At 35.8% G+C, this 17,844-nt stretch overlaps 1 protein-coding gene and 1 pseudogene across 1 annotated transcript in view; one reads left to right on the forward strand and one right to left on the reverse strand.

Annotated features, from left to right (window-relative positions):
• The window catches only part of ADGB (androglobin), a 214,258-nt gene that overhangs the window by 92,562 nt on the left and 103,852 nt on the right, over positions 1-17,844 (reverse strand). Inside the window, exons 16-18 of the mRNA XM_069069729.1 lie at positions 14,410-14,473; positions 7,177-7,279; positions 4,356-4,497 (exon numbers count right to left, since the gene is read on the reverse strand). Of these exons, the coding sequence (XP_068925830.1) occupies positions 4,356-4,497; positions 7,177-7,279; positions 14,410-14,473 (309 nt within the window). The remainder of the gene's footprint in view (positions 1-4,355; positions 4,498-7,176; positions 7,280-14,409; positions 14,474-17,844) is intronic.
• On the forward strand, positions 1,201-1,686 carry LOC138147355 (large ribosomal subunit protein eL24-like; annotated as a pseudogene).

A 17,844-nucleotide genomic window follows, 5' to 3' on the forward strand; every position in this document is an offset into this window, starting at 1 on the left:
CAGAGTTCCTGGCCTGCAGATTGTAGGGGGAACAAGTTACCATTCAGAGGGTAAATGCTCTTGCTTTGACCTGGTTGGATCTGGATCGTGGTCTGGGGTAGTGGTCCTAGGGTATGTGGCCAGTGTGCCAGAGTTTGTGGTAGCTGCAGAAAGGGCACCGTCCTCAGACCTCTGACAACATTTGTGAAAACCCCAGCGATTTGGGACAAAGCTCTCCCTTCTGGAAGGAGACTTACACCATAGCAAAGAGCTCAAAAGTCAAGTAATTGTCTGGCAAGATGAGCAAGTAAAGGGAGCACAATCAGACCATAGAATCTTTTTTGGGGGGGAAAGAAAGGATCAAAACATGGAATCAGAAGAAGTCAACAAAGGGAAAACTCCTGCATCAAAAGCTTCCAAGAAAAATACGAGCTGATTACAGTATTACAGAAAATACTCCTCCATGGAGGAGCTCAAGAAGGATTGTGAAAACCAAGTAAGAGAAGTGGAGGAAAAATTGGGAAGAAAAATGAGAATGAAATGAGAATGATGCAAGAAAATCGTGAAAAGTGAATCGATAGACTGCTAAAGGAGACCCCAAAAAATGCTGAAGAAAATAACACCTTAAAAAATAGACTAACTCAAATGGCAAAGAGGCCCAAAAAGCCAATGAGGAGAAAAATGCCTTAAAAAGCTGAATTGCCCAGATGGAAAAGGAATTTCAAAAACTCACTAAAGAGAATAATTCCTTCAAAATGAGACTGGAGCAAATGGAAGGTAATGACTTTATGAGAAATCAAGATACTATAAAACAGATCCAAACAAATGAAAATATAGAAGGCAATGTGAAATATCTCATTGGGAAAAGCACTGACCTGGAAAATAGATCCAGGAGAGATAATTTAAAAATTACTGGTCTACCTGAAAGCCATGATCAAAAAAGAGCCTAGACACCATCTTTCAAGAAATTATCAAGCAAAACTGCCCTGATATTCTAGAACTAGAGGGCAAAATAGAAATTGAAAGAATTCACTTATCGCCTCTTGAGAAAGATCCCCCCCTCAAAAAAAAAAAAACACCTAGGAATATTGTAGCCAAATTCCAGAGTTCCCAGGTCAAGGAGAAAATAGTACAAGCTGCCAAGAAGAAACAATTTGAGTATTGTGGAAAACACAATCTGGATAACACAAGACCCTCGCCATCTTTCTCCTGCTTACAGCCATGAAGGTCGAGCTGTGCAGCTTCAGCAGGTACAAGATCTACCTGGGTCACGGGAGCTGCTACACCTGCACAAACGGGAAGGTTTTCCAATTTTTGAATGCAAAATGTGAGTCTGCATTTCTTTCAAAGAGGAACCCCCGGCAGATCAATTAGACTGTCCTGTATAGAAGAAAGCACAAGAAGGGCCAGTCCGAAGAGATTCAAAAGAAAAGAACTCGCCAGGCTGTTAAATTCCAAAGGGCCATCACTAGGGCTTCTCTTGCTGATATAATAGCCAAGAGCAACCAGAAACCTGAAGTTCAAAAGGCCCAACAAGAACAAGCCATCAGGGCTGCCAAGGAAGCAAAAAAGGCTACACAAGCAACTAAGAAGACAGCTGCATCTGCTGCTAAGGCACCTACAAAGGCAGCACCTAAACAAAAAATTGTGAAGCCTGTGAAAGTTTCTGTACCCCAAGTTGGTGAAAAACATTAATTGTATACTAAATTGGATGAAATAAAATGAAATTTAAAGCAAAAAAAAAAGGATAACAAGATCTAGAAGCTTCTACATTAAGGAATCAAAGGACTTGGCATATGATATTCTAGAAGTCAAAGAGCTAGGATTAAAACCAAGAATCACCTACCTAGCAAACCTGAGTATAATATTTCAGGAGAAAATATGTTCATTCAATAAAATAGGGGAACTTCAAGCATTCCTGATGAAAAAAACAGAGCTGAACATAAAATCTGACTTTCAAACACAAGAAGCAAGAGAAGCATGAGAAGGTAAACAGGAAAAAGAAATCATAAGGAACTCATTAAAGTTGAACTATTTATATTCCTACATGGAAAAACTATCATTGTAACTCATGAGACTTTTCTCAGTATGAGGGTAGTTGAAGGGAATATATATGTGTGTGTGTGTGTATGTATATGTATACATACATATATATGTTTATATAGGAGGGTGTATATATGTATAAATACATATGTGAGTATTTATACACATATACACATATGTGAGTGTGTGTATATATGTGTATATGTATACATAGACAGAGGGCACAGGATCAGTTGAATAAGAAGGGATGATACCTAAAAAATAAAATTAAGAGGTGAGAGGAATGTAATGAGAGATGGAGAAAGGGAGAGATAGAATAGGGTTAATTGCAAGAGAAAACTGTTACAATGAAGGGGAAGAACAGGAAGGCAAAAGGGAATGGGTCAACCTTACTCTCAATGAATTTGGCTTAAGGAGGGAATAATATACACACTGATTTGGGTATCTTACCCTACAGAAAGTAGGGGGGAAGGGGATAAGAAGGGAGGTAACAGAAGGTAGAGCAGATTGGGGGAGAGGGTAGTTAGAAGCACACACTTTTGAGAAAGGACAGAGTCAAAGTAGAAAACAGAATAAGTGGGGGGCAGGATAAGATGGAGGGAAATATAATTAGTCCTTCACAATATATCTACTATGGAAATGTTTTGCATAACTATACATGTACAACCTATATTGAATTGCTTATCTTCCCAGTGAGGGTGGATGAGGAGGGAAGGGAAAGAATCTGGAAATCAAAGTTTTAAAAACAAATGTTTAAAAAATTGTTTTTTACATGCAAATGGGAAATAAGATATACAGGCATTGGATAGAAATCCATCTTGTCCTACTAGAAAGTTAAGGGGGTGATGGGGAAGGATATAAGAGAGAGCAGATTGGGGGAAGGGGTATTCAGTAGGCTTGCTATTTTGGTGGAGGTGGAGATAGGGAAAAGACAGGGAGAAAATGTGTAATTCAAAATCTTGTGGAAATGAATGTTGAAAATGTTGAAAACTAAAATATAACTAAAAATAAAAAAATAAAAATATAACAAAAATTTAAAAAAACAAAAAACTTTTGTTTTAATTTAAAAATTTTTTAAAAGAAAAAATATAGATATAGGCTCAATGCTTTTTTTAAAAAAAAAAAAAGCATGGCATCACACATTTTTTCAAGAACTTGTCTTCAGCTGGAAGCATGGGGAGACTCCAAGCCATTTACCGCAAAGATTATGTGTCTAGCAAAGGCTACAAGAATATCATGAAGAAGGCCTGACAGAAGCAGCAAGACGACATTACTAGAAGATATCAGTGGCCCTAGGGTATCAAAGTCTTGTCTTGATTTTTTTCCTCCAAGTAAATATGTTGGCCATATAGTTTCCTTACTTATGTACCTCTCTAGGTATGTTCCCTATGGGTGTCAATTCTTCCTCTTGAAATAATATGTAAGCCCTAGAAAGGCTTATGGAGAGAACACCTTGTTGCTATATTTCTTATTACATCATTTTATTGACTACCTTTGCTTTAAAATAATTGCATTCTCTGGCTGACTGTTCAAGGTAAGCACACTGACGAGGGCTTGGAGATTTCAGTTTTAGCCAGTCAACAAGTATTATTACACATTTACCATGTTTCAAGCGCTGTTCTCAATGCTATGGATACACACATTCTAAGGGCAGATCCACGGAGTGCCTCCACCCTGAGAGCTGAAGGCTGTCTGTAGGCACTGTACGCCAATTTTTATATCTCATAACTTGTTTTCTAGCTTCTGAAATATATAGAACAGGACAATACCTCCCACAGTCTTAATAGTGCCGTGTGGGGGAAGGGGATGTCATTGATTCTATAAAGCCCACTAAATTCCTTCATGGACAAGATTGAAATTTGGATTCACCAAAAACATCCTGTTTAATGTTACATTTGACAGAGCAGATATTTCTCCCACATCATATGATATGAGCTACTACTTGAAAACTACCTAAACTGTCTTTTACAGGGAAATTATCAAATAAGCCATATTTAATAAAGTTCTTATTTTTAGAAGTAAAAGTTATAGTAAAATTGTACAATTAGTGATCTAGCCATAAATTGTGGAGAATTTCTTAGAACAATGTATCAAACTCAAATAAAAAACAGATTCTTTCACACAGCATATTGACTTAAACAATTATGAATTAACATTTTCTATATTGTATTTTTATTTTGTTAAATATTTCCTAATTATATTTTAATATGTTTCAGGTGATTTCAGGTAAACAGTTTGACAGCTTGGTCTTAGACAATACTATTGAATTTTACAATGGTTATTCAGGATGTTAGGAGATTCTTGTAATTAGAGAAGCCAAGGCAATTACACACCCAACAGGAAGGCGGATCATTGTGGCTTTGGTAGCATATGTATGTATCTTTAGTACAAGATTTCGCTGAGTCAGAGATTTCCAAGAAAACGTTTCTGCTGTAAGCAGGCCAGGTTCTACGAAAGGACTGTCTTTCTGTAAGGCTTTAAGAAAAAATTAAAGAAAACCAAGTTAAAATGGTGTTAAGGATGAAGTCTGATCATCAACCCATAGGATACCTTTGAGCCTTAAATTGTGCTCAATTTTATTAAATAGCATTTATTATGATTCTATCATAGGCAAAGTACTGTACCTGGTGCTGGCCTGAACAGGTTAAAAAAAAAAAGATAGAAATGAGAAACACTGACCATAAAAATTTTTATGTATTACTGGGTAATATAATGTGTCAACAGATAAGTAAACATTCAGCAATTTGAGGAAAGAGAACATTAGCTACTAGGGCTTGGAAACAGTTTTGTTTAGGAAATAATCTGAGCCTTGAAGGAAGATAAGGATTGCAAAAGGCAAAAGTAAGAAGAGAGTACTTTCCTGATGATGGTGGTGATGATGACAATGACAATGATACCCATTTATTTAGTACTTTAAGGTTTGCCAAGTGCTTTTTTATATATTATTTCCTTTGGTCTAGCTTATGACGAGGAGAGTCTGTCTAAAGAGTTTATGAAAAAAAAGGAAAATGAAATTCCTAGAAAGGCAGACATGAACCTATATTGTGTAGCTCTTTAAATTCCAAGATGAGAAATTTGCATTTCATTCTGGAATCAAAAGGGAGTCAGTGAAGTTCTTTGAGCAGGGGTGTGCCATGGTCTGTGCCTTAGAAAGATCATTTTGACAGCCCCACCTAAAATGGTTTGGAGAAGATAGAGAGAAAAATCAGGGATTATGACTAAGAGGTTATTCCAACAGTGGAGGTGAGGAGTGATGAAAGCCATGAACAAAGATGTTTACTCTATGTGTGAAGAGAAAGGGATAGATATAAGAGATATTATGAAAGGATAAATTGGCAAGATTTATTTACTGATTGGATATGGAAGTGAACAGGAGGAAAGAGTATGGATGACTCCAATGGTCAACCTGTGTGACTGTGCAGTGGGACCACATTAACAGAAATTGAGGCAAAGAACTGGAAATTATGGGATGCCCATCAATTGAGAAATGGTTGAACAAGTTGTTCAATAATGATTGTGAAGGCATATTATTGTGCCATAGGGAAAGACAAGCAGGATGATTTCAGAAAAACCTGTAAAGAATTATGTGAACTGATGCATAGTAAAGTGAGCAGAACTAGGAAAACACTGTACACAGAAACTGCAATACCGTAAGGATGATCAACTGTGGAAGACTTGGCTACTCTGACCAAGACAATGACCCATGACAGTTCCAAGGGACTCATGATAAAAAAGGCTATCCACTTTGAGAGAAAGAACCAACGAACTGTGAGTGCAGAATAAAACATGTTTTTTCTTTCACTTTATTTTTTCTTGCTTTTTGGTAATATGGAAATATGTTTTGCATGACTTCACATGTGTAATGTATATAATATTGCTTGCCTTCTCAATTGGTGAGGGAGAGAGTGGAGGGAAAGGATGTGGAACTGGAATTTTTAATGAATGTTAAAAATAAATAGGTAAATTAATAAATAGATTAAAAAACATAAATTCGGAAGTTTGGAGGAAGGTCAGATTTGGGGGCAGAAAGAGGGAGAAATAAGCAGCTTAGCTTTAGACATTAATTTTAAGATGCTGACAGGTAGGTAGAAATTTTCTGAAGGCATGTGATGATAAAGGACACGAGTTGAGGAGAGAAATAAGAAGTGAAAATAAAGATTCTATATAAAAAATAGTTAGAGCCTTGAAAAATAGTAAGCTCACTACAAGAGGGTTGAGAAAGAAAAGAGGAGAAGAGAGTAGAGAAGGAAAGAGAAGGGACAGGGAAGGGAAAGAAGATGAATCAGGACAATGACCTAGGGGGACACTGACACAGAATGAAAGTCAGTATTTTGAAAAAAATATGTGAAGGAAGGCATTAAGAGTGACAATATAAAAAGAGAAAAGTATATAGATTTAAAGGATGTGATGGATAAGGGGGAGGGAATATACAAAGGTGGGTTTTTTAATGAGTCTGAATGACTGGGAAGATGATGGTAACATTAACTAAAAGAGGTAAGTTAAGGTTGGTTTAGGTGTGGAGGTGCTGAGGTCAGGTACAGACATGTTTAGTTTGACATCTGGGTCAGATATCCATGTGGAGATGTCTGGAAGTAAGTTAGAAGGGTAGAACTCTTCCTGGAGTTCAGGAGAAATTTTAGGGAATTAATTGAATGGGAAAAAAAAGATAATTTAAGCCAGAAGAAGGAATTAGAGAGGAAAGTTTAGTATAGGGGAGAGGAGAGCTAAGAACAGAGTCCTGGAGAAAGTCACATTAATGGGGTGAGAAAAGCATGATCAACCAATTAAGTCCATAGGTAAGGGATGGTCAGACAGAAAAACCAGGGAAAAGTTCTAGCATACAAGCAAAGATTAAGGAAAGTGACAAAGGAAAGGCATTGGCCACAGTATTAATTAAATATTGTGAAAATGTCAAGAAGGAAAAGGGCTAAGAATATCACATCAATTTATCAATCAGCCATTGGTGACCTATAAGAAAACTATTCAAGTAAAACAGTGGGTGTGCAGTCAGATTGCAAGGAGTTGAAGAGTATCAGTGTGGTGAGGAAATAAAGGCAATAAGTATAAAGTACTCTCTCTCTCTTTTTTAATTGCACAGTGCCATCCCTAGCATCACAACAAAAATTGTATTTATTTTCTTCATAGATCTCTTACCTCCAGATTCTCCCCAGCGTACCAATGCAGAAAAGCAAACCAGAAGTTCAATAGGCTTCAGACTATCCACAAATAAATAATAAAACACTCGGTCATCTGCAGACTGAAAGAATAGGGGTAAATAGTACGTAATTCAGGGCTAGTAATGTTAACAATTAGACTTTTTCAATGTTCCATTTAAAGTTCATGCCATAACATAAGGCATATTGTAAAGTGAATATAATGGACCTTGTATTTCTTAAACTTTTCTATATAATTTCTTCATACATAGGAAGTAATTTAACATGTAAGCAGAAGAAAAATTCCAAGTATATCTTACAACCCCGCCCTTTCCCCTCCCCCCCCCCCCCCCCCCCACAAGCCTTCTTTATAACAAAGGTTTAAAGAAACAGTTCAGCGAAACTAACAAGTCTTGGTCATTTGCTTTGTTCTATATAGTCCTCAAGCTCTTCTATACTATAGAATCCAATCTGTTCACTGAAGGGAAGGAGGTGCTTTTATCAATTCTTCTGGGGCCAAATCTACTCATTATAATTACACATCATTCAGTTTCACGTTATTGTTCTTTCCATTTACATCACTGTAGTTATTGTGTACAGTTTTCCTAGTTCTGCTTACTTTTCTATGTATCAGTTCTTGTTAAGTTTTCTCATGTTTTTCCCTGCTAATAACCTATAACTAACTTCAGCAACAACTAAACAGCTAGTGGTAAAAGTAGAGGATAAGGACTATACCAAGTGAGAATATTTCAGTAACTATGGGCAAATCACTTGACCTCTTGGATCATCAGTTTCCTCACTGATAAGATAGGAATAAAAGCAGCATGGCACCATGGAGAGCACGATGGACTTAGGAAGATCTATGTTAAAAATCCTTTCTTCGGAAATAACTGCAGGACCTTGATCAAGTCACTTAATTCTCAGTGCTTCAGGCAAAACCCATGGCCTTGTCTACTAAGTCCATATTGTGAGCTGTGATTTGTGTTGCCAAAGGGAGTCCTCCAGCCTGATAAAAACAAATCCTCCTCTATTTGCAAGGAAAACAAAATGAAGATAATACTTGCACTACTTATTTCAGAGGGTTAAGCACAAATCATTTTGCAAATCTTCAAGTATTATATAAAATCATAATCATTATTGCATTCTCATATTTCCAGTGGGGTTCTATGTGAGCCCCATTGAAAAAATAGATTTGTTTTAAGACAAGTTACTATCATGTCATCATTCCTTTACATCTAATGTTTTATACTACTGCAGGTGGATAAAATAACTGCTGTAATTAAATAAAAGTATTAAAATATAAGCTCATCTTCTGAAGGCTCACTGCAAGCATGCCCAGGGAATAGGTAGATGACAGTATTCCAGTAGTACATAGAAAAACAGGAACGTTATGTCATCCTTTTTCTCACCTGATTTTAATCTATTCTGCCAGGTCTCTATATTTTAAAAGCTTTTCATTTCATGTACTTTGGGGAATATGAGTATTTGGTACAGTGACATAAAATTTTTGTTTTAAAGTTTTTATGGATTAATGTTGTGTCTGGGCAATAATATCGATGTTACATAGTCAACAGATCAGTCTGTGATTATAGTTCACTTCCAGGATAATTTATCGGTTCAGTTCTTCAGGGCATTTAAGGTCTATGTCTGTCGTATGGGAAGTTATAACTTATTAAATTATATAAAAGAGTGGGTTACACCTGGCCGTGTAACCTTGAGCAAGTTACTTAACCCCAATTGCTTAGGGGCGGCCAGGTGGCTCAGCGAGTAAGAGCACCGGCTCCAGTGTCGGGATGACCTGGATCAAATCCGGGCTCGGATGCTCAGCACCACACCCAGAAATAATAACTGGCCGTGTAACCTTGAGCAAGTTACTTAACCCCAATTGCTTTAAAAAAAAAAAGAGTGGGTTTCTAATGTATAGATTTGTATACCAAGTTATGTCTTCCTAGATACTGGGTAGATGCTACATTTTTACAGTCTGCAGTGATATGCTATGTAGTCTCAACCATTTCCTTGCATGACCTACATTAATCATGACATCCAAGCTCCTTAAGGAAAAAGAAAATTTCTGTTGCCAACGACCTATTATTTTAAATTGTCATCAAAATCCCCTCTTTCCATAAGCAAATCCATAGGCAAAAACTATCTGATGCTTCATTGTTGGCATATCTTTGATTGAGTTTATGCATATGTCACCCATGGAGGATCTTTTGATTACACTTATAGTTGACAAATCCAATGGTATAAACCTGTAATCAACTGTTATTATACTTGGTGAAATGATATTCACTTTTTTCAAAAGTATTTCTGTAGGGTTTGGTGTTTGTTTGTTTGTTTGTTTTTTACCTTATTACCATGTGATCAAAGAACGTCTATCAGACTTCTTTCTCTTTTGTGATAAAGTGTTATTCTTTCTGTAGTTACCCTAGGGTGCTAAGTCCTGTATTTCATTAATACTGTTAAGATATTTAATAAAAAATTTTGCAAATTTGTTATGGTACATTTTAGAATTCAGGAAGTGTACATCAAGAAGGGCATATTATAGATATTATTAATTCCTTTAATTAAGGTTTTCCCATTCAGGTTTGATTTCAGGCTGCCAGCAAGGCCAACCTATTCAGACCCAGTCTTCTATTTTAATATCTTTATTTTCACGAAGTCTTACCTGGAGGAGACTAAGACAAATGTAAGGATTGCCTTTATCCAGCGGTTCACTGTAACTTTCAGATGTAAATTTGAAGCCTTTTTTTAGCCTTTATCTTTCCTCGAAGCACATCAACAATATTATACTTACTTCATTCAAATATTATTTTTGGAGAAAGGTTCCATGAAATGAAAGAGCTGTTTCATGAGAAGTTATCTGTTTGTTTACTCATTTAATTTGATATCATCTCTGTATATCAGGTAATTAATAAATTATTTTGGTTCAAGTCCTTGTTTAAGTTGAAAATTACATTTAGTTCTAGTTAGGAAAATTATAATGAATTTACAGCTGGACATAAATATAATGGGCTTAATCTACCTCACTGAAAAATGCCATATTTTATATAAAGACTAACATTTATAAAGCACATATTTTGTACTAGGCACTGTGCTAAGTACTTTATAATTATTATCTCTTTGATCTCATAACAACCCCAGGAGGTAGGTGCTATTATAACTCATATTTTACAGATGAAGAAACTGATGAAAAAAGAGGTAAGTGACTTGCCCAGAGACACAGCTAGTAAAGTATCTGAGGCTGGATCTGAATTCAGCTCTTCCTGACTCCAGCTTCAACACTTTCTGCACTGCATCACTTACCTGTCCCTATATCAATTTTTCTGGACAGTATTATTTTGGGGGCACGTTTTAAATAAAGAATGGTTTTCTATGTTTACATTAAATATGACAGCATTCTCCTCCATTAAAATGTGCCCTCCTTGAAAAGAAAAACTATCTTACTTTCCTATTTGTATACCACATTTATATATTTATATACAAATTATAAGTGTATAATTCATATTATACATATCCTATTTGTATACTTACGTATTTATATACTGCTTAGTGCATACTAAACATGTAGCAAATGTTTTATTCATTTATTCTCATTATAATTGGATGTATTTTATATATTTGCAGTAAAAGACTAAATCATTAGTATAGAACTAAGAGAAAGACTTTGTTATAATCAGTAAAGGCAGTTTAGATGTCATGTAGCTGTTAGGTATGTTTTACCAAGTAATAACTGAACAGGCTTCAGTCAAACTGAGACCTGGGAATGACCTTAGCTTCTTAAAAAGGCCAACATCTCCCACTGCATCTAGGGCCATCTCCAGTCATCCTGATCTATATCTTGCCACAGGACCTAGATGGCTCCAGAGGAGAAAGTAAGGCTGGTGACTTTGCATAGTCTTCCCTCACTTAAATTCAATCCATTTGCAAGGCATGACATAACCTCCCTGATGTCATGATCCTTTTTGAGAACAAAGGACAAATGACGAATGAACAAATGACTGAACTAACAAGTTCTTATTCTTGAAACCCTTTGTACTCTCTGACACAATCTTTTTGCTTATCGACTGCTATATTGTCTTCCTGTCATTGTTTTTAGACTTTCTAGTGAAACAAGCTATGATTGCCTTATATCAAGTATATAAATATATACTTGGACTACATTTGTAGGTAATTTGTTCTCATCTTTTAATAGCAAGTATGTAATGTCTTCTGTTATGAAAGGTGGGATCAAGCATGTATCTGAAAGGAAGCTGGCAAATTTCTTGGAAGGCAATTCATGAACCCCTGTGAAATGTTAGAGCCCATAATTATGGATCTTCTACAGTCACTCTGCTTTTCCAGTTTTGACCTTGATTTAACTTCTGTTGTTCATTACATTAATTGTGGAGAAGCTCTCTGTTTCTTGTTTATTCGATTTGTATTTCTGCATTGGACTTTTCGTGACGAGAGATTTTTCCACATCCTCTTTCTTGAGAAGTTCTCTCTCTCCTCCAATTTCTTTTTTTTCAAGCCTCTAAAGTAAAGATTTTTTTAAAAAATTGGTTTTGAATTGCTTAGTATGTCCTTTACACTAATTTAAATTCTTGCATTATCTTTTTGACACTTTATTACCCTTTGACATTTGTTTGCAATTGCTGAATAAGGGGCTCTGGACTTTCTAATTTATGTACTTTTCTTTGATGGATTTCATTATATGTGGGTTTTTTTGGTGTTGTCTTTGTGATATAGTGTTTGTATTCACTGTATTTCCTAGCTAAATATTAATACAATCTTCAAATGCCTTCTTGTTGAGTTGCTTCTGCCATGATGTATTCAACATCCATCTTACTTAGGCAGCTATGCAATGCAGTGAATAGAGTATTGGCCCTGGAGTCAGGAGAACAGGTACTAACTATATGATGTTGGGAAAGTCACTTAACGGCTTTCTGCCTCCCTTCCTTATCTGTATAATGGGGATATCATCTACTTCCCAGGGTGGCTGCAAGGATAAAATGAAATAGAATTTGTAAAGTGCTTTTCAAACTATATAAATGCTGGCTAGCTTTTATCTGTAGAAATATTCCTTGATAGCTCTACCTTTCCCCCTATAACAACAACAGATAATTATATGATTGCATGCTTGCCCTTCAATGGTTTTATTCTTTCAATCAAATTTTGTGGTAGAATAGATTCATTTATGATGGCTACAGCAGAAGCTGTCTTTTGCAAATTTATTTCTCTTGAGATAATTTTTCTACCAGTTGAATCTATGCTATCAAACTCAAAAAGGGCTTTCCTAAATTCCAATATAATCCATTCAATCTCTAAAGCATCTTTATCCCAGGTCCCACTCTCACCCTTTGAGTCTCAGGTTCCAGAGTAACATTTCCCCCTTGGGGTTCTAAGAATATTCCTAAGTAGTTAGGGTAGGGAGGTGTGCTGGAGCCAACTCCAACATGCTTTCAAGAGCCTACTGTTAAATTTTCAAGATGAGCATTTAAACCTCAGAAATCTACAAAGACTATAATTCAGGCATATATTTATTGTTTTGCTGATTGTCTAGACTTAAGAAAATGATGGGAAAATTTTTAATAAAGAAGATTACACTTAAAGGTTTATTGCACCATATTTTTTTTTCAAAGAGGTGGCTGTTAAATATTCACTAGCATTTCATTGTATCTCTCTAATGCAATCAACTCCAGTTCCCACTCTTGTATTTCATTCCAAGATTATCATTTGAGATTCATTTTAGTCATCTCTATAATATTGGGGGCCTAACCCAATTCGAGACTATTTTCTAATCTGGATGTTTCATTTAGTCTTTGTTCCTTTGGTGGATACAAAATGTAATGTAGCTTATTAGTACAAACTGGAACCATATCTATCTCTAGGATATACCTGTGCCCAGAGCTCTGATGTGGGGATTGGAGAACCTGCCTTGATGCAGGAACCATGTGTCTGAATAGTAACTGGGAAGGCAATCTTTTGGGCAGACAGAAGTGGCTCCTTCAGTTGGTATTAAAGTACTAAATATTAAGTATCACATGCGTGAAATCAACAATTCCCATAAAACATTTTAGCACCGCTATGACAAATGGATTAGACTGACCTTCATATCTATTTGGTTGTTTCCTGCTTAGGGTATAAGTGATGAGAATCAGAGGAAACATGAGCAGCCTGACATCAGGAATATGTTACTATCTCTTTAAATTTCCTTTCAGGCCTTGGTCAAAAATTCTTCCCAATGGTCAATTTAAAGTCACATTGAGAACAAAGTTGTAGCCATTGTCCTATAGCCCTGGGGCTCACTGAACCAACAATTTAGTTTTTTCTTGGGATAACAGTAATTGCACTAGCAATCCAGGTTCATCATCAGGGCTACTTAGGAACACAAGGAAAAGCCTGAAGATTCTGATTATAGTTGTCAGGCTTTGAGTTCACAGAAGAGCTCAGAATTAGCCTTTTATAGAGACTGCTTTCCAGAGCCCATGGAAATTTCAGGATTGACCTTTATCTGGCGAAAAATCCAAAGAGTGTCCACAAGGCAGTGAATGTGACAAGATGTCACATTACAGTTTCTAATACTCAGGACAATCCTAAGGACAACTAAACTTGGACTAGAGAGTTAGATGAACACTGTGGGCACCCAGTGCTTTAAAAATGATTGCTGAGCTATAAAAGATTAAAAAATTATATAAAAATATATTTAAAAATATAAAAATTTAGCTTGTGGCTAATTGCAAGGTGAAAGTAGGTTATATGTAATTGTTGCCCTACAATGACTCTTCCTGAATACTTCTGAACCCTGCTACCTCCAGCTCTTAAATGTGGACAGAGATAGGACACAGAAAAATAAGGCGTGTTGGAAGATGTTTGGGAAATAAAATTTTTGTATTTCTCCCTTGAAATCAAAGTCTGTTACTTGTGATTTGCATATAACAATGCAATTTATTAATTAACCCACTTGTCTACCCATATTAGGAACCTAAAAATAGTAGCCTGGCAGATAAAGGAGTACTTGTTCACATAGATTAAGAAGATAAAGAAGAGTAAAGTAGATAAAAGTTGAGGGAGTTTGAATAAAAATCAATGATTACAAACCATTGTCTGTAATATTAAGAAATAAGTTCATATATATATATATATATATATGTGTGTGTGTCACAACAGATGCATAAATATTTGATCAGACTAAAGTTTCATGTCCTAAAGTGATATGATTCTTAAAAAAAAAAATTAATACTTCACTTACCTTAAAGTCTGACTTCTGATAGCTACACATATATGAATTTGGTTTGTGGAAAATATATACATTCCTGAAAAGACAATTCGTTCTTAGTTAATTCTACTCTGATATGCAAATACCACGTTAGGCAACAAATTACAGTGAATCTTTAATCAGCCTGGGTGAATTAATATATTGAAAGTCTGGGGGAGCCAAGATGGCGGAGTAGAAACAGAACTTCTGCAAGGCTCCCACTTCTACTTCCTCCAATTTATGTAAGAAATGACTCTAAACAAATTTTGGAGCTACAGAACCCACAAAATGAAAGAGAGAAGCTAACTTCTTGCTGAAGACAGTCTAGCAGGCCAGCAGGAAGGGGCCAGCGCAGCACTCTGGGAGCCGACTCCAGCCCTGTGTGAGCCCAAGATTTTAGCCTCAGGGTGCCCACAACCAGCAGCCAGCTGGAGGGACTTCAGATCACCAGCAGCCATGGAGGTTTCCAGCATTACCAAGCCATAGATACTAAGGACAAAGTGAGAGGTCAGTGCAGTGTGGACTTTGGGAACCAGGAGTCTGGGAGTGCAGTCCAACCCTTGCCCCCTGGAGGGGAAAGCAGCTGAGACACAGCAGCCATGTAGCTGTCACTGTGTGGCTGCTTCAGAGCTCCTGGCCTGCGGATTGTAGGGGGACCAAGAAACCAGTATGAGAGGTAATCCCTCTTGCTTTAACCTGCTTGGATCTGGATCATTGTCTAGGGTGGAGGTCTTGGGATACGTGACCAGTTTGCCAAAGCCAGTGGAGGCTTCAGAGAGGGCACCCAACTAATAGCTCCAGCAGCTGCAAAAACTCCAGCAATTTGCGACAGAGCTCCCCTCTCTGGTAGCTGAGTTCTACTGTGGCAAAAAGCTCAGTCAAGTAACTTAGTAGCAACATGAGCAAGCAAAGGAAGCAAAGCAAGTCCAACTTTGGATTCCTTTTTTGAGGACAAAAAGTATCAAAGCACTGAACAAGAGGAAGACAACGAAGTCAGAACTCCTGCACCAAAAGCTTCCAAGAAAAATATGAGCTGGGAACAGGCCATAGAGTAGCTTAAGAAGGATTTTGAAAACCAAATGAGAGAAAAATAAACATAAAATTTAATTAAAAAAAAGAAAGTCTAGGTAAAACAAAAAAGACTGCATTGATTCAGTTGTTTTAAGACCATCTAGTCTGAAAGGACTGTGGTAGAAAAAAATCCCTTTGTTTCAGCCAACTGACAATGTTTTGAACAGAGGATGAAATCAAACAATGGGTAAGACTCAATCATTTTTTCTCTCTTTACAAATTGTTCGCTGTAATATTGACATAAGCCTAAGGACAATGTTACCTTTTTAACAATTTTATGTTTTGGTTACATTTTAAGTTCTAAATTGTCTCCCTCCTCTCTCTCCACCCTGTGCTAGAGAAGGCCATCTGACACAGATACATACACATATCTGTAGCTATATATAGATATATACAAACATATACACATACATATACATATATAATAGATATAGATATATACATGCATATACATATATACAGATACACATACACACATATAGGTAGCCATTGTGTATGCGTACATGTACTTATGTGTATGTATATATGTATGTATACATATATATACAAATATATACAAATATATATATATATATATATATATATATATATAACTTTACTATGCATACTTCTATTTAAAGTTCTTTCTCTAGAGGTAGACAGCATCTTCCCTCATAGGTCCTTTGTAATTGATGTGAGCACTTATAATACTCAGAAAAAAATATTCTTTAAACAATACTGCTGTTACTATATACAACGTTCTCTTGGTTCTGCTCATTTTACTCTTCATTATTTCAGGCAAGTCTTTTCATGTTCTTTTTCCCTAAAATCGACCTGTTCATCATTTCTTACAGCACAGTAGTATTCCATCAAAACCATATACCACAACTTGTTTAGCCATTCTCTAATTTATGGGCATCCCCTCAATTTCTAATTCTTTGTCACCACTAAGAGATCTGCTGTAAATATTTTAGAACATATGGGTTCTTTTCCTTTTTCCCTCCCCTTGGGAAACAGACCTAATAGTGGTATTGCTGGGTCAAAGGATATATATATATATATACGCAGTTTTATAATTCTTTGGGCATAATTCCAGATTGCTCTCCAAAATGGTGGGATAAGTTCACAGTTCACAGTTTATTAGTGTCCTAATTTTTCCACATCCTCTCCAACATTTGTCATTTTCCCTTTCTGTCATTTTAGCCAACCTGATAGGTATAAGATGATACCTCAAAGTTCTTTTAATCTGCATTTCTCTAATCAATAATGATTTAGAAGGGGCAGCCAGGTGAGTAAGAGCACCAGCTCCAGTATTGGGATGACCTGAGGATCAAATCCGGGCTCATATACTTAGTACCACACCCAGAAATAACTGGCCATGTAACCTTGAGCCATTTACTTAACCCCAATTGCTTAAAAAAAATGATTTAGAACATTTTTTCATATGACTATATTTAGCTTTGATTTCTTCATTAAAAACTGGCTGTTTATATCCTTTGACCATTTATCAGTTGGGGAATGGCTCATATTCTTATAAATTTGACAAATTTCTCTATATATTTGAGATACAAGACTTGAATTTGAGAAAAAGTCTATAAAAGTTTTCCCCAATTTTCTGCTTTTCTTCTAATCTTGGCTACACTGGTTTTATTTGTACAAATACAGTTTAAGGCCAGGTACTGCTAAGCTTCCATCTTTTACATTTTTTCCCAATTTTTTTATATTCTTGACCCTTTATTCTTCCAAATAAATTTTGTTATTATATTTTCTAGCTCAATAAAATAATTTTTGGTAATTTAATTGTAATGACATTGAAGTAGATTAGTTTAGGTAGAAGTGTCATTTTTATTGTATTGGCTTTTGCCCAACCATTAACAATTAATATTGCCCCAATTATTTAAATCTGATTTTATTTGTTTAATTTGTTTAAAAAGCGTTTTATGATTATGTTCATATAATTCCTGGGCTTGCCTTGGCAAATATACTCCCAATTATTTTATGTTATCTATGGTTATTTTAAATAGGGTATCTCTTCTTGCAGGGTTTTATTGGTTATATATAGAAATACTGATGATTTATGCAGGTTTATTTTATATTCTATTACTTTGTTAAAATTAATTGTTTCAACTAATTTTTTTGTTGCATTTCTAGGATTTTCCAAGTATATCATTATATTGTCTGCAAAAAGAAATAGTTTTATTACCTCATTGCTCATTCTGATTCCTTTAACTTTTTTTTTCTCTTATTGCTACTGCTAGAATTTCTAGTACAATATTGAACAATATTAGTGATAACAGGCATCCTTGTTTCACTCCTGATTTTCCTGGAAAGCTCTCTAGCTTATCCCCATTACAAATAATGCTTTGCTGATGGTTTTAG

This window comes from Petaurus breviceps, unplaced genomic scaffold (genome assembly GCF_028583685.1).
Source record: "Petaurus breviceps papuanus isolate PSGF00001 unplaced genomic scaffold, PetGlider_PUasm1.0 90784, whole genome shotgun sequence".
Classification (NCBI taxonomy): Eukaryota; Metazoa; Chordata; class Mammalia; order Diprotodontia; family Petauridae; genus Petaurus; species Petaurus breviceps.